General features: G+C 45.2%; 1 protein-coding gene across 3 annotated transcripts in view; it reads right to left on the bottom strand.

The window, feature by feature from the left end:
• The window catches only part of Slc35f2 (solute carrier family 35, member F2), a 44,289-nt gene that overhangs the window by 10,402 nt on the left and 11,655 nt on the right, over nt 1-22,232 (bottom strand). For all 3 annotated transcript variants that reach the window (XM_063265116.1, NM_001395734.1, NM_001106822.1), the window contains exons 2-3: nt 5,586-5,761; nt 2,332-2,459 (exon numbers count right to left, since the gene is read on the bottom strand). In XM_063265116.1, coding sequence (XP_063121186.1) covers nt 2,332-2,459; nt 5,586-5,761 — 304 coding nt within the window. The remainder of the gene's footprint in view (nt 1-2,331; nt 2,460-5,585; nt 5,762-22,232) is intronic.

Raw genomic sequence — 22,232 nt, 5'->3', positions numbered from 1 at the left:
GGAGTCCAGCCATTATAGCTTAACACTGTCAAAGCTAGTCTATCTTTTAGAACCCTGGAGGGAGCATGACCTTCAGAGACTTGCTTATGTCATGGGAAGAACTGCATAGGCTTCATCTCCAACTCTACCACTGAGTAATCCCCAGCCAGCCAGTCTCTGAGCCAAAACCCAAAATGCCGGGACCAGATCTAGTGACCTCAGGTTCCACCCTCTCTGAAATGCCACCACTCCTTGTCTGACACGTGTTACCTTGGGCCGTGTATCTACAGGAACTGCCTTTCTGAATGTTTCCTTGGGGTGGAGGTCTGTTTGTTTGCTTGTGTGTTTGTTTTGATACTTTACGTTCCAACAGTTTCATTTAATATAAGTTTTTAAATTATCATATTATCACAGTGAACAGAGTACTACATACCCTTGGATAGCATGGGTATAAAAATGAGTTTGACCAGAGTAGAGGCACAATCGTTTAGTCTGTGCTCACATTGGAAAACACCGGTTTTCACCAAGCCTTGCCTTTTCAAAGTAAAACATGTTTTGTTTCACCTCAATTTATTGATAGTTTCTAGAATTTGAAGATCTAAAGAATATATCTGTGTTAGGATAGTGAGAAAAATGAAACCTCAACAAGTTACAAGAAAAAACTAGAGAGCTCAGTGGTTAAGAATACTAAATGGTTCAAGAGGACCAGACCAGAGTTCAATTCCCAGCATTTGCATGGCTCACAAAATCCTGTAACTCCAATTACAGGGCATCTGGTGCCCTTTTTTGACCACCAGGTACACACATGTGTTACAGAAATACACACACACACATACACACACACAGGCAAAATGGTCATACACAGGGCAAGAGAGATGGCTTCGAAGTTGAGTAGTTGCTGTTCTTGCAGAGGACCCACATCCCTGCATCCACATGAAGGCTCACAACTGTCTGTAACTCCATTTCCAGGGAGTTTGACACCCTCTTCTGACCTCTGAGGGCATGAGGCAAACTACATGGTACATGGCTACGCATGCAGGCAAAAGATTCACACACACACACACACACACACACACACACACACACACACACAATTAAAAACACCAAAATACATAAAATAAAATTTAACTTTAAAAAAGTTGAAAGAGGAGGGTCAGGGTGGGTGTTTACCTCACAAGCCTAAAACCTGTGTTCAGTCCCTAGCGAGTGTTGCACAGAACCAATGTGGCATTGTATACCTGTAGTCACAGCCCTTGGGAGGTGGAGGCAGGAAGACCAGAAGTTCAGGTTCATTCTCAGCTACAATGGAGACCAACCTGGAATACACAAGACCCTGTCTCAAAAATGTTTAAAAAGCTATAGAAACCAGGCACAGTGGCTCCTACCTGTAATCCTAGTTTTGGGGAATGGAGGAGGTGGGAGACTAGGTGGCTGAAGTAGTAGGATTGTGAGCTCAGTGCATAGTGGATACCAGGCTATCCAGGGATATATAGCAAGACCTTTTGTTGAGAAACAAAAGAGTTACAGAATCATTAAACCCTCAGGTCTCATCTGGCTCACTTTCATCTCCATTCACAGAACATTTTGATGTTATGTAACACGTTAACACGTGTTAATCAGGACCGTGGCACGTCTCCTCATTCGCTAACACTAAGACAATTGGTCTCTGTCTTTCTCCACAATACAAAGTGCAGACATAATATTTTCCTTTCAACCCAGAAAGAATAAAGCCAGTCATGGGCTGGTGAGATGGCTCAGTGGGTGAAGGCTTGCTGGGTAAGCTTGGGGGCCCCGAGTTCAATCCTTGGAACCCATATAAAGGTGGAAGAAAAGAAGTGAGTGCATACAGATGTCTCCTGGCCTCCACACGGTGCCATGGCACACTCGCACACACAGTAACAATGGTAATAATTTTACAGTAAATCTGTGAAGAAACAGGGACAAGAGTTTCCCCGTTGTCAACACCTCTCCCTGGTGTGTCCAGCAGGCTCCTTCAGAGGGTCTCTCTGTCCTGCTTGACTTGCAAACCTCCATGTCTGCAGTACAGAGCCACACTTACTTCTGTGTTCACGTCCAATGTGATGTCGAATTCCTGTCGACATCACAACAGCGAGCGCAAGCTAAATATTTATGCTCATTTTGCTCAGCAGTGTTCGGATCTGCTCTAGTGTAAGAAACCTCGAAAGTGGTTGATGTGTGTACATTGTCAGTGACTGGGAAGCACCTATCACCCACCTGTGTTCAGGACTTCTTCGAATACACAGCTTCCCGATAAAACTAGATAAACTTATACAAGTACATGTCCTCTTCTAGAAAGCATAGAAGCCAAAAAACATCCAAACCCTCTCTCACCTGGACACTGGTCAGAGTCGTGTACTGGTACGCTCTGACGATCAGATAATTGGCTTCCACATCGGCAAGCCCCAGGAGAGTATACTTCCACCATTTTCTTCTCAAAATCTCCAGAAGGTTATCACTGCCTGGTTGAAAGAAAGCTGAGTGAGTAGAAGTCACTTGATATGACATGACATGACAAGGCATGACACGACACACATCAATCTGTAGACCAGAAAGTTAAAACAAGGGTCTGCTATGGATTTCAAATCCTAATTTCAGTGACCCAGAGGCTAGACATCTGTGTCATCACCACCAGGACTGCCTAGCAGGAAGCTGAAGACTACACAGTTATGCAAGGAGAACACCAGGGAGAAAAGAAGTGGGACACGAATACAATATTCAGGACCGGGGATGGGGCTCAGTTGATAGGGTGACTGCCTAGCATGCAGAGTCCTAGGTTCCATCCCCAGCACCACAGAGACCTGGCACAGTGATACACAGCTGTAATCAGGAGGTAGTGATGGGAGGGCCAGCAGTTCAAAGTTAGCCATGGCTATGTAGGAAGTTAACAGCCAGCCTGAGACATAAGTCCCTGTCTCAAGCAATAATAATAAACAATATACCCATCTATGGGCATGACTAAAGCCATTTCTGGCAAGTCACAGACTATTCTGGAAAAGAAAATGTTTTGACAATCTAATAATTGCTTATCAAAACCCCCTAGCATGAGTTTCTTTAAAGAAAACATAGCAAGCTCATTCTTTAAAAAAAGACATATTTTCAAGTGAAATTCGAGCCAGCAATAAGCTTGAGGAAAGCCTTAAATGATTTTTTTAAAGATATATCAATTTATTTTATATATATGAGTACACTATCGCTTTCTTCAGACACACCAGGAGAGGGCATCAGATCCCATCACAGATGGTTGTGAGCCACCATGTGGTTGCTTGAAATTGAACTCAGGACCTCTGGAAGAGCAGTCAGTGCTCTTAACCCCTGAGCCATCTCTCCAGCCCTAAATGAATGTTTTTTAACCACCGTACACACCACAGTTCTTTTGTTTTAAATTAAATAGGATTGACTCATCTCTGGATTCACAAGAGATCAAGAACTGGCACATATGTTGGGGAGGCTTTGTGGTAAGATGATCTACAAAGAAATGGCAGGGCACAGTGGTACAATCCAATCCCAGCAGTCAGTGGGTAGAGCAGGGTGAGTCTCTATGAGTTTGAAGCCAGTTTCGTCTACGCAAAGGAGCTCCAAACCAGCCAGGGCTGTATGATTGAGAACAGAAATGAACAAAAGGAAGGAAGGGAGGGAGGGAGGGAGGGAGGGATGGAGGGAAGGAGGAAGGGAGGGAGGGAGGGAGGGAGGGAGGGAGGGAGGGAGAGAGGGAAGGAACTAAGAGGCAAAACAAACCTTTGCTTCCTTAAGTTACCTTTGTCAGATATTTTACCTCAGAAATGAAATTCACATAGTAACCACATGGCTATCACTTCTTGGCATTTTGGCTAAGATCAAGAACATTAACCAAGTAACTGTAGTAGAATAAAATAAGGTAGAAAAGACTTCTCCTGCTACCTTGATCTCGAGAAATGGCTGAAACAATGGCTGTTGACCTTCCCAACCCACTGACTGCCTGGCAGGCTTATGTAAAGTTATGCCTACTTGCCAGCCCCACCTAGCACAAAATGAGAATACCAACTGGACCCAGCACTGAAGCCCTTCAGGAGCTGTCCTGTCTTCGGTCCACAGGTAACGTCTCCTGGCTTCCTCTCCGGCTGGTGTTGGTGTGTTTATTCCAGAAAGATTCCTACATCATAAAATTCCAGCCACCAAGAACATCCTGAAAATCCAGAGCCGGTCCTCAATGCATGACAGAAAAGCACAGGACAGCCATGGCCTCAAGGGACCACACTGATGTGTCTGTGAATCACATGGTCTTCCTGAAGACAGTGCCTCCAAAGGAAAGCAGGGTTCAGCTCTCACAAGTCAGCTACTTCTGCCAAACCCCAGATACCACCCTGGAGACCTTGCCAGCTAAGGTACCTCAATGTATTTCTCCGTTCTCACTACTGGCTTCTATTTCCTACAGCAGTGATGACAATCAATAGTAACAATGTTATAGTCAGGTCTGCTGGCTATAATCCCAACTACTCAGGAGGCTGAGGCAGGAAGGTTAAAGATTCAAGAACCACTTGGTTAAGGTGTTTACAACAATGTTTTAAAGCTTGACAAAGGGCTAGAGAGATGGCTCAGTGCTCACAATCATGGGGAGAGTTCCGATCTCAGAACCAGAGAAGAGGCAGCATCCTGCACACATGCATGTGACCCCAACTCCAAGGTAGGTGGAGTCGGGAGGGTCGCTCAGGCTTGAAAACATAGATCTAAGTTCAGGGAGGAACCCTGCCTCAAAACCAGGAGAGTATTGCAAAAGAATAGCCGATGCGTTCGTCTAGCCTCTATGCATGCCTCAACACACATGTACACCGAGACTCACGTGGACACAGGACATGCAACAAATAAATCTTCAAAGATGTAAAGAGAGGATTGGGAACAACACTGTAAACTCAATCCCTAGAAGCACGGGAGGGAGGGAGGGAGGAAGGGAGGGAGGGAGGAAGGGAGGGAGGGAGGAAGGGAGGGAGGGAGGGAGTTATTAATCTAGCATCACAGGAACTGACTCCCTTAGCAGGTAACAAACATATTAGTAGTTTTAAATGATAGAAATGGAAATACTGCACCCTCCTAGTTGGTTTAAGTTACACACACACACACACACACACACACACACACACACACACACATATACACACCACATACACACACAACACACACACATACATACATACCACATACACACATCACATACACACACCACATACACATACCACATACACACACATCACATACACATACCACATACACACATCACATATACATACCACATACACACATGCGCACACACCACATACACATACACGCACACCATATACACATACCACATGCACACACACATATACATATACATACATATACATATACACACATATGCACACATACATATACATACACACACATACCACATATATGCACACATACATACCATGTGCACACACACATACACACACATATATACACACATACTCAAATATACACATACATACATACATGTATACACATACACGCCACACTGACACATGCAGAAAGGGTTTTAAAAAGAGAAAAACACGAAATGGATGGACCAGTGAGTCCCCCGTTTGACATACCCGATTGAAACGCCAGCATCACGGTGTAAACCAGGAAGAGCAAGCAGTAGTTGATGAAACTCTGAAGCATGGGCGTGTTCACTCTGTACTTTTCTGCCAAATACTGGCTGGTGATGGCTGTGCCACAAATACACAAGGACAGCATCTGGCCCAGGGCTATGGTCTTCAAAATATCCCTAGAAAATAAGAAGGAACTCAGATTGACTTGGAAGAACCTGTAATTCACACATACACACACTTTCTGCTATCAACGCAACATGAATTACTGTGGAAATAGGAATTATTCTGTTTTATTCTAATAATTATCCTAAATAATTATGCCTTATCATTCATGCATATGTGTACAACGTGTATGTGTCCTGTGTCTGTATGTAGATGTGTTTGTACATTCATGTGTGGGGTTCAGAGGACAACCCTGGGTTTCCGTCTTCCTGTTTCAACTCTGTGAACAGGGTTGGTTTGGTTCACCGATGTGTACTCCAGCGGTCTACAAGCTTCCGAGATTCTCTCATCTCCTGCAGAACCACTGGGATTGCAGATGTCCACTACCAGCTCTCCGTGGTTTCTGGACATCTGCACTTTACCCACTGGACCACTAATTTATTCATTTAATTTAGAGGCACAGTCATGTGACCCAGGCGGGGCTTGTACTTGCCACGCAATGGATAATGACTTTGAACTCGTGATCTACCTGCCTCCACTTTCCTAAGGCTACTTAAGGTCACGTACCACCACACCCAGTTTATGACGTGCTACAAACAGAACCCAGAGCTGCATCCATACTAGGCAGACATTCCACCAGCTCAAACATATCCCAAGCCTCTCGATTTCAGGGTATTGCTTACCTCATGAGCACAAGGGTTGAGTTAATATAGTTTGAAATATTTTATTTTTATTCTTTTATCTTTCTCATACCACCCATTTCCAAGAAGACTCACTCTTTCATTCAATAGCCATCCATTAAAAGATCATTTTGTTTACTTAGCTCTCCGTGTACTACTGGGGTGGGGTGTATCATATATGTGTGCCTACACACACACATACAGAGCGAGAGAGGGAGCGGAGGAAGAGAGGCTAAATAAATTATTCTTTTTTTAAAGAAAAAATGAGGAAGTGTCAGCAAAATGGCTCTGCATATTAAGGTGCTTGCTACCAAGCCTGATGACTTGAGTTCAATTCCCAAGCCCCACATGGGAGAAAGAGAGAACAGACCCCGAGAGTTGTCCTCTGATCTCAACACGCACACCGTAGCCATTACCCTCCCCCATACACACTCACAATAAAGAAATACATATCTGAAATAGGAGACTGAGGAAGGAGGACCACTTACAAGTTCAAGGACAGTTTAAGCTACAATGTGAGTTCGAGGTCAGCCTGTGCTACGAAGTGAGACTGTCTAAATAAATAAGTAAGTAAAAAAAGGGGAGGGAAAGGGGATGGGGAAAGAGCTTGGGAAGCAGGCAGCAATGGAGGGCAGGATGTGTCTGTCATTTTCGGAAGACGGGTCGAAAAGAGTAAGAATCAAAAATCATACAAATATCAAAGGCTTAAACGTTTAAAAAAAATGCAGCCATAGACATACCATAAAAACATGGAAGAATTTTTAAATATGTTATTGCATTTATTTACTGTGTGCCTGCACGCTCACTCAAACATCTGTGGAGGCCAGGGAGTAACTTGCAGGAATCTATTCACTCCTACCATATGGGGCTGGAGACAGAATTCAAGTCACTTAATTTAACAGCAAGCACCTTTATCCAGTGAGCCCTCTCACCAGCCCCCAAGAGTTTTTTTCTTTTAATATTGACTGCTGGGGTTCTGTGGGTGTGGCCTGTAGAGTTCCTTCCTGCAAGGGACTCTGTGGTTTGGGAGGTAGCTAGCTACCCTTTCCTTATTGATCTCTCTCCCCAAATCCTGCCTCCACACTAAAACAGCCCCTTTCTAAATTCTGATCTAATGGAATCACTCCCTGGCTAAGGCCTTAAGTGGGTCCCCTCTGCCCTAACATGAGAGCCCAACTTATTCAAAGTCCCACCCAAGCCTGGCCTCTCTCTTCTCATCACACCCCTTCCTTGAGCGAAACTGGCAAAAGTTGGGTATTCACACTAGAAAGCACAGAAAATGCAATCAAGCCCTGAGAAGCTAATCAAACCCAGACCATGGTCCACATCCCATAATGATCTCGATAGCAATGATACATGTGAAAGAGGTGAGCGTAAGAAATGGAGATGCTGAGCCCTGTTCACACATTGCTGAATTCCTACAGCCCACTCATTAGTCTACAGCAGCACAGTTAAGCAAGCCATCCCCCAACAGTGAAGTATGACAGAGAGAGAGAGAGAGAGAGAGAGAGAGAGAGAGAGAGAGAGAGAGATCCAAATTGAATGCGGAGACTTAAAATTACAGCAACAACGAACTTCTCCTGGCTCCAAATCCTAATGACCTCATCTATAATGGATGGGGGAGGGGGGCTGGAGGGAGGTAGGGGGAGGGGAGCTGGAGTCAGGAGGGCTAGAGGGAGGGGAAGGAGGGTGGCTGAGGTAAAGGGAGGGAGGGGAACTGGAGGGAGGTGGAGGGAGAGGGGCAGGGGAAAGGAGGGAGAGGTTTAAGAAAGAAAGGGAAATAATGGAAGGGCTTCAGAACCATCTCAGGCCCCACAGGCATTTTACCAAAGGGGCCTAGTCAGACTGCACACCATACAAAACAGCTAAAGGAAGCTTCTGGAAACAACATGCATCCCGCTGTGGATTATATCCTGCTGGTCTTTTCATACAGAACCTCCACTGAAGTGAACTTCAAAGAGCAGGATGTCCACAGCCTACAAGGTGGACTTCCCAGTTTCTGCCTGCTTGCTGTGGGAGCAGGGTCTCCAAGAGCCCATGACCTCGGGCAGGAGTGGAAAGACAGAAAACAGGATGAGTATTTTACTCTCTGCCTCGCTTCTGTTTGCATATTTCTGTGAATTTGAGAACTTAAAAAATAAGAAAAGGCACGTTATTCCCCTCTCTTCTTTCGTCCAGAAAACTCTAAAGTACATAGCTTAGTATTTTTCCACTCCAAAACACCAAAATACAGCAGTGCATTGCTTTAAATAAAATTATATTTTCTTTTATTCACGCAGTAAATTCTTTTAAAGTTTTTATTACCATATATTAACCCCCTTAACACCTTCCTCCTCCGAATCAGTCATCTTCCTCTATGGTGTGTGTGTGTGTGTGTGTGTGTGTGTGTGTGTGTGTGTGTGTGTGTGAGAAATAACTTAATTAGGGTTAATTACAGGAGCATAGGCAGATAACTTGCCAGTAGCTGTCCTGCCAATGAAAATATGTCTCCTTTCCCTAGCAACCATTAACTGCCTTCAGCTCTCCAAGGTAGGTTAGAGCCTTAGGAGTCTCTTCCCACTTCCATAATGTGCTAATAGGCCCAAGCATGTTGAGGTCTCGTGAATTCATAATTCAAGTTAATCATGGCTGCTACGAGTTCACGAGTGTAAGATCCGTGTTATGCCTGGAAGGCAGCAGCTGTTCCACAACACTTTGCCCCTTCCTCCAGCTTGTAACGTTCTTTCTGCCTCAGTCAGTCAACTGCCCCAAGCCCGAGGCACCTAGAATTATTTTCAATATAAATATTCCCAGTCCAGATTCTTTGCTGAACCCCTTATCTATAGTACCCCACACACTCGCTGCGGCTCACATTCCAAAACCCTAAGCTCCAAGAGCAGGAAGACACTGTAGCCGTCATAATCAGCGCAATGTCTGCTACACTGAGGGTGCCTAAGGGATGTTTGCCATTGTTGAACATCCCCAAGTTTCTGTTTCTGTGAGGATCTAGACCAAACACCAAGGACCGGGACTTCCTGGAGAAAGTTCCCACAGGAAGAGAGGATAGGCTACTTCCTGATAAACTTCAAGGGAAATTCAAAAGAGGCCAGCACTTGGTATTGTGCCTAATTCAAAGACAAATTCTGTAGAACATACATAAGAGACAGACACAATGACCAGTCTCCGACACTTCTCATAATGACCGCCACCCTACCCTGGCATGCGTGCAAAACGCCCACCACCCCGTGTCCAGCTGCTCTTTAGAATAGCTCCAAGTTGGACCAGACATCCGTCACTTATGTGTATATTTCCAAATCATCAGAGGCTAAAAAATAAATAAGAGTATAGCCAAAAACTCTGCTCAGAGCAACTTAACCATATTCTAGGGTGGCATAAACATCAGTGAGTTCTACTGAAGCATCTCCTGGAGAAACAGGAGGCAACTGCTCAATTAGTCTCTCCTCCTCGTTTGATTTCTTTTAAAAGAGGTCCAAAGGACCAATAAAGCACATCGTTTGACTGTCATCCACGGCTCCCCTCCATGTCTCAATAAATCTGTGGTGCCAAGTCGCACGTTGTCAGCTGAAGACAGGTTTTCAGTTTGAAAGCTGAAAGGTGTCTATGTAGTTTCTTTGGGGAGATTCAAACACCTAGTTTGCCTACTACCTGTAGAGGAATACTCACTCATTAACCCCAGCGCGAACCTGAAGTGTGAATACCAGGGTTCCACACTTCACAATAGGCTACCCAGTTCCATTTCCAGAGCACTTAAATTATATTTAATTTAATATTAATTAATGAATTATTTAATAATAATTGAGCTCAATTAACTCAAGTAGATTTTTCTCCACACAGCATGACTGATGGCTGATCTTTGCCAATGAAAATGAGTTTAGAGTTAGCATGAAAACACACCTTTGGGTGTGTACAAGAGAGTTTGTTTTGTTTTGTTTTTTCAGAAAGGTTTTGTGGAAGAAGGCAGGTCCTCTTGGAGCACAGATCGCACCATCCGGTAGACTGAATAAAGGGAGAGTGTGAGCACGAAGCCCGAGTGCATGGCTCTGCTTCTTAACTCTAGGTGCCCTGCGACTGTGCCAGCTCCTGCTCATGCCAGCAATCCTTCCGTGCCATGATACCCTCAAACTGTGAGCCATACGAACCTCCTCCCCGTGCTCCATCAGGCATTTTGTCCCAGCAGCCAGAAAGGCAACCAGCACACGCGGAATAGCAGCCTCGATGACTTTTGCTTCCTTGAGAGCTCAGCTATGGTGTTGATGAGCACAGCTCTAGCCGCACCTTTCAATTTTTAATGGGATATAAACCACCTAGCACTTCTGTGTAATTGCCAGAGCCTTGAGATTCTCTATTTCTTCAGAGTTAAATGCTAAGGTATAAGGATGTTGGGAAGGTGGTGGATTTCAGAACTGGGGTGGGAAGTTATCAAAACGGGTCTGGGCCATCTCATCACAGCAAAACACAAGAGGTCTGGGGCTGGAGAGATGGCTCAGTGGTTAAGAGCACTGACTGCTCTTCCAGAGGTCCTGAGTTCAAATCCCAGCAACCACATGGTGGCTCACAACCATCTGTAATGAAATCTGATGCCCTCTTCTGGTGTGTCTGAAGACAGCTACAGTGTATCCATATACATTAAATAAATAAGTCTTTAAAAAAAAAAAAAAAGAGGCCTGAGATGCAGCTGACAGAACAAAACATTCTAGTCACAGTAAGAGTACCTCAGTGGGCCAAAACACTTATTGGCACAGCAAGGATGCTGCAGTGGACCAAAAGCAGATGCCGGTACAGGAAGGATGTAGCAGGGAGCTGAGACACATAAATGTCTGAATCTGGACATAACAGCAAGCACCAACTTTCAAAGGGGCACTGCTTGGCCCTGGAAAGATTCATTACTTAAAAACTGTAAATGAGAGGAAGCAAGAAAATATTATCCTGCCTTTTCTATCCAAGTGATGACCCATGAGATGGCCAAAGGGTTGGTGAAGGAGAGTTTGTAGAAACCCTGGGAAGTTCATGAAGATGAAATACAGAGACGAGATCACTTGGTTGGCGCCCCTTGAGAAGCCCCATGCCCATCTCCCTGGTGTGTCTTACTTTCTTCCCAAATGCCTGTCTTTCCCTTAATGCTTTAAAAACCCATTTCATAAGCTTCAACCGTGCTTCTTCTCACTCATCCTAAAATTCTTTTCTGCCACAAAGTCAAGAGTCAAAATCCTTAAAAGATAAAAAAACACTTCAGCTGAGTGGTATTTCCACCCACGCACGGGCCCTGACTGTAAGAGGAGAACGAAGGTTCAGGAAGAAAGCGCTACCACTGAGGATTTGCCAAGCAGCCTCAAATCTCTCTTATTGTGGTTTTTCAGGCTAGCGCCATGCCCAGCCGGCCAGTACAGGGCTTCTAGGAATCTGAACGCTGGTCTTCCTGCTTGCACAGCTATGGTTTAACTGCTGAGCCACCTCCTGATCCCCACAGTGACTTGTACTGCACTCTTGAATGATGCCAGATAGCAACAGTCTTAGGACCCAGAGGGGTCTTGACAATATGTCACTCTGAAAACAAAGACAGAGGGAGGTAGAGCCTCTGTCCTCATGGCTTCACAACACAGCAGTGAAGGACAGAAAAAAAACTACAGAGAGTGGGGTGGACGTGCTTAAAGAGACGGACAGCTAGAGAAGGATTTCATAGACTCAAAGAATAAAAAGTCACTTAGGTCAAGAGAAGAGCTATCAGGGATGAGGAGGTAGGTCAGGGCATGAGGACCTGAGCCCAATCCCCAGAAGACATGTAAAGAGTTGGGCATGGTGACACATATTTGTAACCCCAGCACAAGGAAGGCAAAGGCAAACAGGTCCCTTAGGCTGGCCCAGCTCAGTCAATTAGCCCCAGGTCACAGCAAGAGACAACCTTTCAAAAAAGGGGCCAGAGATGTCTCAGTGTTCTTGTTGTGCTGGGCGATGGTGGCACAAGTTTTTTATCCCAGCATTCAGGAGGCAGAGGTACACTGATCTCTGTGAGTTTGAGGCCAGCCTGGTCTACAGAGTGAAACACACAGAGAAACTCTGTCTCAAAAAACTAAATGAATGGATGGATGGATGGATGGATGGATGAGTGGATGAACGGGTGGATGGACAGACAAAAAGCACCCGTTATTCCTACAGAGGATATGGGTTTGGCTTCCCACACCCACATGGTGGCTCACCACCAGGATAACCTTCCTGAGGAACAATACTCAAGCTTGTTCTTTGGCCTCCACACCACACACACATATGCACATACATTTGCACCAGCACATACACATACACACACACACACACACACACACACACACACACACACACACATACAAATACACATGCATACAAGGGTGTTGGGCCCTACCTTGGTGTTTCCCTCCCGCCTCGCTGAGCCTTTTAGCCTGCTATAGCAAGAAGTTGTTTACACCCTTGGCAGCTGCTCTTAGCCCCTGATTTGGGGCTGGGATTTTCCATGGCACCCTTCCTCCCTACTTGAGTCTTCCAACTTGTTGTTGTTTAAGAAGTTGTTTATGCCCCTGACTGGGGCCCGGAACTTTTCACCACACAGACTTTTCCTGTTTTCCTGGTTGGGGATTTTCACCTGCCTTGTTGTTTTCCACGGCTTTTGCCTTGAGTATATAAGGAGATCTCAGTAAAGCCTTGGTGGCACTCGCTGAAAACGGGTGACCCGTGTACATGTTTTCTTTCAATCCCGCAGACCTACGCCTGATATTCACACACTGGCGGCACAGGCGCCGACACAAGGGATGGAGAGAAATGCCATGGGAAGCATCTTCCCACTAAAAGGGAGCACATTCTCCAGCACAAGTGTGGAAGAGTAACTCACCCAAGGGAATCGAGCTTCTTTCAAGCCCATGGCACAAATAGAAACCAGTCAGTGGCAGTTGGGACTGGTGATTACAAAGAATGAGTATGTGTGGAAAGCTAAGTAAGTGAAGAGGACTGAGGAAGACTGCCCTGGTGCCAATTATTGCTACATTTTCACCAAATGCAGACTGTACAAGCTGCCCCCACAACTCACTGGTAACCCCGGTTGACCTTACACAATTGATTAATCGCCTGCTTCAGCAGCCAAAATGTTGGGTTTTTAGGTCTGTAACCTGCCCTTAAAGCTACTTGTTTCATTGTATCTTTTTTGGTCCTGTGACCAAATCAAATGCAGGAGGGAAATAAAGGCCATTCCACAAGACCCACATTCTTTCCTCAAACATGTAAACAGGACACAGGTTAAGAATTTAGAGCTAAACCAGGCAGTGGTGACACATGCCTTTAATCCCAGCACTCGGGAGACAGAGGCAGGCAGGTCTCTATGAGTTTGCAGCCAGCCTGGTCTACAGAGTTCCAGGACAGCCAAGGCTAAACAGAAAGTCCCTGTCTCAAAAATCAAAACAAAAAAAGAGCCTTGAGCCAGGGGACATTGTCCTGGTTCATTATCCAGGAAGGCCCAATATGGAAGATCCTTTCTCATCTATGGTCAGAAAGACCAGAGACTCTGGCTTTGAGGATGAGAAAGAACCAGAGACAAGAAGTTCAGGTGACTTCTAGAAGCTGGCAACAAAGGACTTGATTCCCAACTAGAGCTTCTGTGAAAGGGTACAGCTCTACCAGTACTAATAATTTTGGCCCAATGAGGCTTCTGTTGGTTGGCCTTCTGAGCCACAGAACAGAAAGGTAATAAAGTAGTGTCGCTTTGGCCATTAGACTTAATGAAGATGAAATAACAGAGACACGATCATTTTATAAGCCGTAATCTTAAAGCCTGACTACAGGCTAGGCACAGTGGCACAAGCCTTTAATGGAAGCACTTGAGAGGCGAGGCAGTTTGTTAGGACAGGAACAGGTAAAGTAACAGAACTAGCTTTGTGTGAGCCGATTTGAAACAGAGTCGCACTGCTAGAGCTGCTTCCATTGCTCTTAGTAATTTGCTTAGGAGAAAGATAATCACATCAAATAAAGTGTCTATTAAATAGCTGCGGGCAAAGCCAATCAGGAGCCACTTTGGATTAAAACACCCAGCACTTGCCAGGGCCGGGGGGAATAAAAACCAGGCCTTCAAGCTAAAAACTGAGAAAACAGTTTTATACAAACAAAATTAAACTTGTAAATCTGCTGGTTTCTTCTTACACAATAAGTTCTGTGTGAGCCTCGGATAGTCAAAAATATAGAGGGCGCCGTTAGTAGTTTCTCTGCTCCTGTACAGTAAAAGATCCCAGGGGAAGTGACAGTCACGGTGCTGAGGTCCCACATGTATTAGCTCCCTGGATTTTCACACAACAGGAAGAGTAGACTTTTCCCTTGCAAAGCTCACATCATCAAACGTTGTCTAGCCAAGTTCCTGTGTCAAAGATCAAAATACAAACATTAAAGTCCAAAGATGATATTGGAGTCTGTCTTTGTTTTTTGTTTGTTTGTTTGTTTGTTTTTTGTTTTGTTTTGTTTTTTTTCCATTCTGACTGGTGCAGAAGATGCAATCATGAAGAAGAACAGAGGTAAGGAAAAAGATGGGGGCTGCAAGATGGCTCAGTGAGTAAAGGCGCTTGCCCTGAAATCTGCCCTGGGATCTGCATGGTAGGAGAGAGAACTGACAACTGTGGCTTGTCCCCTGGCTTACACACACACACACACACACACACACACACACACACACACACACACTCACTAAAAGAGAAAAATAAAAAGGGAAAGGCCCAGAACCAGAACGTCAACCTATAAATACCTACTTTTTGGTTATACTCTTTACAGTCCCATTTTCTACGTTGTATGCCTTTTGTCTGTGTTCCTGGGTCTACACATGCAGACGTTGTCATGGATAATTCTGACTGCTTCCCCATATCTGGAGTCACATTAAACACCTAGCCATGACAATAAAGACAGACATTAAGACTGCTCCGATGTACGGAGCGCACACTGCAGAGCACTTGTCTAAGGGTGGTATAGGTCTACTTCACTTGTGACCCAACAGCCTATCGGGTCAGGTCCTGTGACTGCTCCTGTTTGTCCACAATGAGGCAGAGATGTGAGGCTGTACCGAAAAGCACTACCCCTGACCCTGATGATTCAAAAAGAATAAAACAGTAGCCTTCATGTCCAAATAGATGTGAGGTGTCGTAATGAAACACCAGTGGGCCGGATATCACATTAAACACCCTTCTGTGTCACCTCAGTCTTACCAAAACTCTCGCAAGATAGAGATTATAGGCCCAGTTACACAGAGATGAGAGACTGACTTTCAGTCCAAGCCAGAAAATCAAAGTCTGTGTTTTCCAACTCTGCACACTAACCCTTGATAATCATAATAGAATATGATGCTGACCCAAGGATCAGCTGTTATGAGTGATCCCACATCTCTAACAATGGGTATTGAAGCGCGGCCCACCGTGGACACGTTTAACAAATACTTCGATGCGTGGTATTTTGTAGCAAATAAGAGACAACGCATAAAACCTATCCTGAAAAGATGGCTTGGCCCTGAGGGCAGGATGAAGAAGCACGGGGCTAACCTGGGGTAACATCTACACTGTTCTTTCAAGCCTGACCTCTAAGAGTTTCCAGCCCAGAGGCAACCCACAAGGCCGCCTCTGCCCCCTCATCTGGCAGAAGAACTGAAGACAGACCAACCCTGTTCTCAAAAGGCAGTCAGGAAGCCACAGCCCATAAAAAGTGTAGCTCTTAGCGCAGCTTGCCAAGCAAGGCTTAATTAAAAGTTTTTGAAAGGCTATTTTTTTCCAATATCTAATTTTACCTGCTTGTAGATTAGCAAAACAAAAGTCATTTTCCCCCTCTGGTTGGTTGGTGTGGTTTACACTGTAGAATGCAATCTTCAAATAAAGACAATCATCTGGCCTGAAGTTTGAAGCAAGAAGCCCACAGTGAAGGTGGGGCATGGAGCCGGAGCTCCAGTGTGGTTTGGGTTCCTGGCTGCAGCTGCCTCTATGGCCTGGCTGTGGTTTGGCAGTGCGGCCCTCCTTGACTCTGCAAAGCAATGTATTATTTCTCCCATGCCAGTGGTGAGCTGGCTTTCCCTAAGAACCCATCTACCATGCTCATCAAATGCCAGCCAGGCGTCTGAGGACAGCAGAGGTGAGAACCGGATCTTGGAGTTCCTGGGACAGGGCCCAGTGAGAGAACTGGGAGGCACTGGGGAGATTTCCTGTGAGTCACTGGGCCTTAATCAACCTTTCCACACCCACCAGCTTCAAACTAGAAAAACTCCTTCACACTCGTCCCTTAAGTCATGTTCATTTGGCACTGATCCCGCAAGTCCACTCACCCCAGTGTTCTCAATCCTTTTAAGAGAACTTCTACTAACAGACAAGAAGGAAAAGAGCATCAACGGAAAGCTGATGTGTGGGCGCGTGCACGCATACACACATACACACACACACACACACACACACACACACACACACACACAGACTTTTCAGTGATAGACACCTCTACAACACATGGAATGCATTATGTCAGGGCTAAAAAGACATCTCAGTCATTAAAAGCATTTACTGTACAGCTGTGATGACCCCTGACTACTGTACAGAGTTGTGACTCCAGTACATACAATGTATCAAGCCGGGCATCCTGCAAATGCCTATAACCCCAGCTCCAAGGCATCTACACTTTCTTTGGGCTTCTGTGTGTATGTACAGATACACACCACACACACATGTGCACATATGTTCACAAATACCATGCATAAATAAATAAAAATTTAAGTGCATATGCTAAAGAGTGTGTGTGTGTGTGTGTGTGTGTGTGTATGTAAATGAATGAATGAATGGGATTAGAAGCTAAATAAGAAGAATACTGTGCAGAAAAGGAAAACCACCAGACTCTACAGAAGTTGAAATACAGACAACAAATAAACAAATCCAGAATCTACTTCATCAACAGGCAGGATAATTGTTGTGAGCTTGAAGTCAGCCAGGCCTACGTATGAAATTCCAGACTAGCCTGACCTAAAAAGTGAGACCCTTTTTATTTTATTCTCAAATAAAAAGAATCAGTCTGAGGAAACGGTTCAGGCAGCATGATAAGTGCTTTACCTTGAAAGCACAAGGACATGAGTTCAATCCTTAAAATCCATATTAAAACAAACAACAAACAAACAAAACAACCCTAAGCCAGATGTCGTGGCTCATGCTGGTGCTGGGGAGTTGGAAAACAGACAGATCCCTGAGGCTTCGTGCCCAGCCATCTACCCCACTTGCTGAATTCCAAGCCTGTGAGAGGAATGATAACCAAGGTGCCTCAAAATGCACTCTTATGTGAATGCAAAGCAGACAGATAGTCTCTCTCTCTCTCTCTCTCTCTCTCTCTCTCTCTCTCTCTCTCTCTCTCTCTCATACACACACACACACACACACACACACACACACACACACACAAATACCATTAGTAATCAAATATATGTGAGTTAAGAGACTTACATTTATGTAGCTGTTGAAAATGCCAAGTCTGACATCAAGTGTTAGAAAGGACCTCGGTCCACCCGGATCTCACCTGTGGCTGGTAGGGTGTAAATCAGTGTAACTTCGGAAAACAGTTCAATACTGCTCTACAAAGTTCACATCGTACGGCCTGCAGACCAGCAATTTCTTACCTAGATGAGTGTATATCTGCATATTTAAAGAAGCTTTTGCAAACATTTGGTTTGTTCTGCAGCACTGGGATCAAACCCAGGACTCTGGGCATTATATACCACTAAGCTGTGTCACCATCCTATAGGAATGCATGGAAGGATATTCCTAGAAGTCCTGTTCACAAGAACAAAACCCTGGGAAATATCCCAAAACCTACTGACAGAGCGAATGCAAGAATGAGCCAAGGAAAGAATGACGTGTGGTGTATTCAGAGGAAAGAGTATTATTTGAGTAATTGTGAATATTGCCTGGCACCCACAGAACGAATTTCAACTTATTGCATTGTATGCTTTTTAATGAGTTGAAAAGGTTTAGTAAAGACTGCGGAGATCGCTCAGCAGGTAAAAGTGCTTGCTACTCCTGTGAAGAAGGATCCGAGTTCAGCTCCAGCTCATAACTGCCTGTAACTCAAACTCCTGAAACTGACCCCTCTTCTGACCTCTGAGAGGGCACCTGAACACACACACACACACACACACACACACACACACACAGAGAGAGAGAGAGGGGGGGGGAGAAGAAGGGGGATAAAATTAAAATAGGGGCTGGAGAAATAGTTCAATAGTTAAGAGCCCTTGCTTCTCTGTCAGAACACCCACAGTTCCCAGCACCCACGCAGCAACTTGGTTTCAGGGGATCTGACACCCTCATCTGATCTATTTGGCACACAGATACGAATGCAGGCAAAATATAAACACACACATAAAATAAAATAGTCTTTTGGACACACATACAGATATGTCCCATTATAGTAAACAGCTGTAAATCCACAACACTGGAGAGGCGCAGACAGGAGAATGAAGAAGGAGTTGAAAGTCATATTTGGTCATATACGGAACACAAGGCCATCCTGAAATAACTGAGACCCAGACTAAATGAAAGAAATGCTGAGTGTGGTAGAACATGTCTTTAATACAAGTACTCAGGAGGCAAAGGCAGGCAGGTCGCTGGGAATTAGATGCCGGCCAGGTTTACATAGGGAGCTACAGGACAGCCAAGGTTACATACCCTTTCACAAAGAGAGATTGCCGGAGGAGGAATGGGGGATGGAGGGAAAAGAAAGTCATACAGATACAAAACTACCTAAAACACACACACACACACACACACACACACACACACACACAATAGATGATATATAGTCTTTCATGTTATATATATACATATATTATATGAAAGCAAAGAAGTAGCAAAAGGAAGACCCAGGTGATGGCCACCTGTAGTTATCTGTAGTCAAACAGATAAATAGATGGAGGGGAATGACTTCTAGGTGTACATAGATTCTAGTTTGAGCTAGTAGTGAATTCATGGGAATGTGTTACATTAAAAAATTAGTAGAGCCATTCATGTGCCAACACATGGACCAAGAATTAGGATTAATCTGTTTTCTACTCCCAGGCAATTGCCACATGGCCTAGGTGGACAGAGAAAGCCTGAGAGGACCCTGCCTGATGCCATGGAGCCCAAGATGGCAGACCAGGCCCAAGATGACCCACAGCCCCGTGCTACTTAGTCTAGGCAGGCAGAGCAAGCCCATGACAACCAGCGCTATGTGGCCCAGATCACGCTAGAGATAACCCGTTCCCCCAGCACGGCATGGTGAGTCACAGCACTCCTGAGATGATCCCAGACATCCAGAGACTCTGGGTACCACTAAGATGTGCAAGTAAATGGTGGCGAGATGGTGGCGAGAAAGAGAGGCAGAAGGATGCATGGAACTGGAGACTCAAGGTTAGTGAAGAACAGCCTGATGTGAGTGTCCAGCACTGACACCTAAGGCCATGGCGAGGTTCTGTCCATGTTGCCATGTCTGGGTCTGTGGTCCTGCAGCAGCAGAGGCTGTTGCCACCAAAGGCCACCAAAAGCCATGGGCTGCCTGGGACCATGTTGATGTCTGAGGGCTGTGCAGAGCTGGCCCCACCCCTCACCAACTGCACTGTGAGTGTGTGCAACCACAGCTCATCCTGGTTGCAGGGTTGCACGTGAGCATGGTAAGCAGGAGAGCTGGCCCTCAGGTCATGAGAGTGGAAGAGCTGGCCCAGCCCCTCACCTCTCCTGCACTCCAGAGAGCGCTAGCCCTGCTGGCATGGGCACTGGTCGAGCCAGTCCCCAGGGTGTGAGAGCTGGCTCTGCTCCCCTGCTGCTCTACATTGGATGAGCTAGCTCAGGCAGTGCTGGAGAGCTCACCCTGGGAGAGTTAACAGGCTGACCAGTTCAGCTGCCCACCCAGGCCTAAATCCAGGGCTTTGAGTTAGCCTGCCCCAACAGCTACCCCATCTTTGAACTGCTGGAGTGCATAAAGGGGCTGGTCCTACAGATCCAAAGGAACTCCATGACACAGGGCAACAGGGTATCCAAAAAGAGTCCTGGTGAGGATTCAGTACTGATAGTGTAGCAGAAGCCAGAGGCCTTGAAACAGACCAATGACTCCTTGCAATGGACATTTGCAAGTAAAGAATGAGGATAAAAGGATACACTGTGGGACACACTGTGACACAATACAGCTTCCACAACAAGATTGTCTTTTCTTTTGGTGGGGAAGGTTGCAAGGGTGGCGGCGGCGGGTATGAAGCAATGGGGAGATGAGTGAGATTGGGGTGCATGAGGTGAAATTCACAAAGAATCAATAAAAAGTTAAACTTAAAAAGATTAATCCTGGGCTGGAGAGATGACTCAGTGGTTAAGAGCACTGACTGCTCTTCCAGAGGACCTGAGTTCAAATCCCAGCAACCACATGGTGGCTCACAACCGTCTGTAATGAGATCTGATGCCCTCTTCTGGTGTGCATGAAGACAGCTACAGTGTCCTTATATATAATAAATAAATCTTTTTTAAAAAGATTAATCTGCTTTGAGCGATCGGAGTTTAATATGATTCAAGGGGGGAAATGAGATGTTCATAACTGAGGCGGTTATGTGCTATCAGGCACGCCTGGAGATACAACCGCCTCAGTGGGAGAGTGCCAGAGGCATTTGTCTGTTTGGAGTGGGTGGATTGCTTGCTTGCTTTTACTATCCCTCTCACAAGCTATGCGAAAGCATAAAAGGCTAACAGCATAGAAGGTTGGGTCAAATTGCCTGAATGGGGAAAACGCCGCTGGTTCCAGGTTGCAGTGTGACTGTTCCCATTAGACAGAATTACTAATGCTCCCTTTGCCTCAGTTTCCCCATGTTCAACTGGGGAAGTTAATACAGAAATTTCCCAGAAGCAAAATATATAGATCAGGAGAAGACTGTTTGCCTAGTATTCAAAAGTCTCTAGGTTTAGTCTCCAGTATTCAGAGCTGAGGTACCACAACGCAGGAGGCAGAAACAGGAGGTTGAGGGGTTGAAACGGGTATGAGAGACCCTGTCTCTAAAAACTAAAACTAAAAGTATAAACGAGGGACTTCTTTAAGAATTCAGGAAGTTCAGTAGGACAAGCGGTTCAGGACTGGAGAACTAGCTCAGTGGCTAAGAGCACTGACTGCTCTTCCAGAGGTCCTGAGTTCAAATCCCAGCAACCACATGGTGGCTCACAACCATCTGTAATGGGATCTGATGCTCTCCTCTGGTGTGTCTGAAGACAGCTACAGTGTACACACATATATAATATAAGTAAATATTAAAGTAAATAAGTAAATCTTTAAAAAAAAAACACGTGGTTCAAAATTAATCCAGGCCACCCCAAGTCACAAGGAGAGAAAGTTAGCAGAAGAACTACACAGAGCTGAAGCCATGAAATACTGTGGTTACTCCACAGTACACAGCCATGCTTGGCTGTGCCTGCTTTCACCTGTGTTTGCTAGCCTACGTGAAAGCCAGGAGCTGCTGGGTACAATGTCACACACCTATATAATCCATTATAATAAAAGTCACACCTTTAATTCCATCATTCTAAAGGCAGAGAAATTCTGTATCAAAAAAAAATCAAACAAAAATCAAAACTATTAAAGTGTTCATGTGTGGCCTGTTTCTAGCAGTTCTAAGGTACAAAGCTGTTCAGTGGGTCCTGGAGGGTTTAATAGTCAAAAACTAATTTTAAAAGAACACACGTTTCCAGAGATATGCTTGATAAGACAGAAAAAAGTCACATGGGACAATGTGGGAGTGAGAGTTAGAGGACATAAGAGAAAGAGTTCACTTAGTGCCCCAGGGCAC

The sequence above is a fragment of the Rattus norvegicus genome, chromosome 8, assembly GCF_036323735.1.
Source record: "Rattus norvegicus strain BN/NHsdMcwi chromosome 8, GRCr8, whole genome shotgun sequence".
Classification (NCBI taxonomy): domain Eukaryota; kingdom Metazoa; phylum Chordata; class Mammalia; order Rodentia; family Muridae; genus Rattus; species Rattus norvegicus.
Note: the sequence above shows the minus strand (reverse complement) of the source record. Positions and strands in the feature narration are given on the sequence as shown.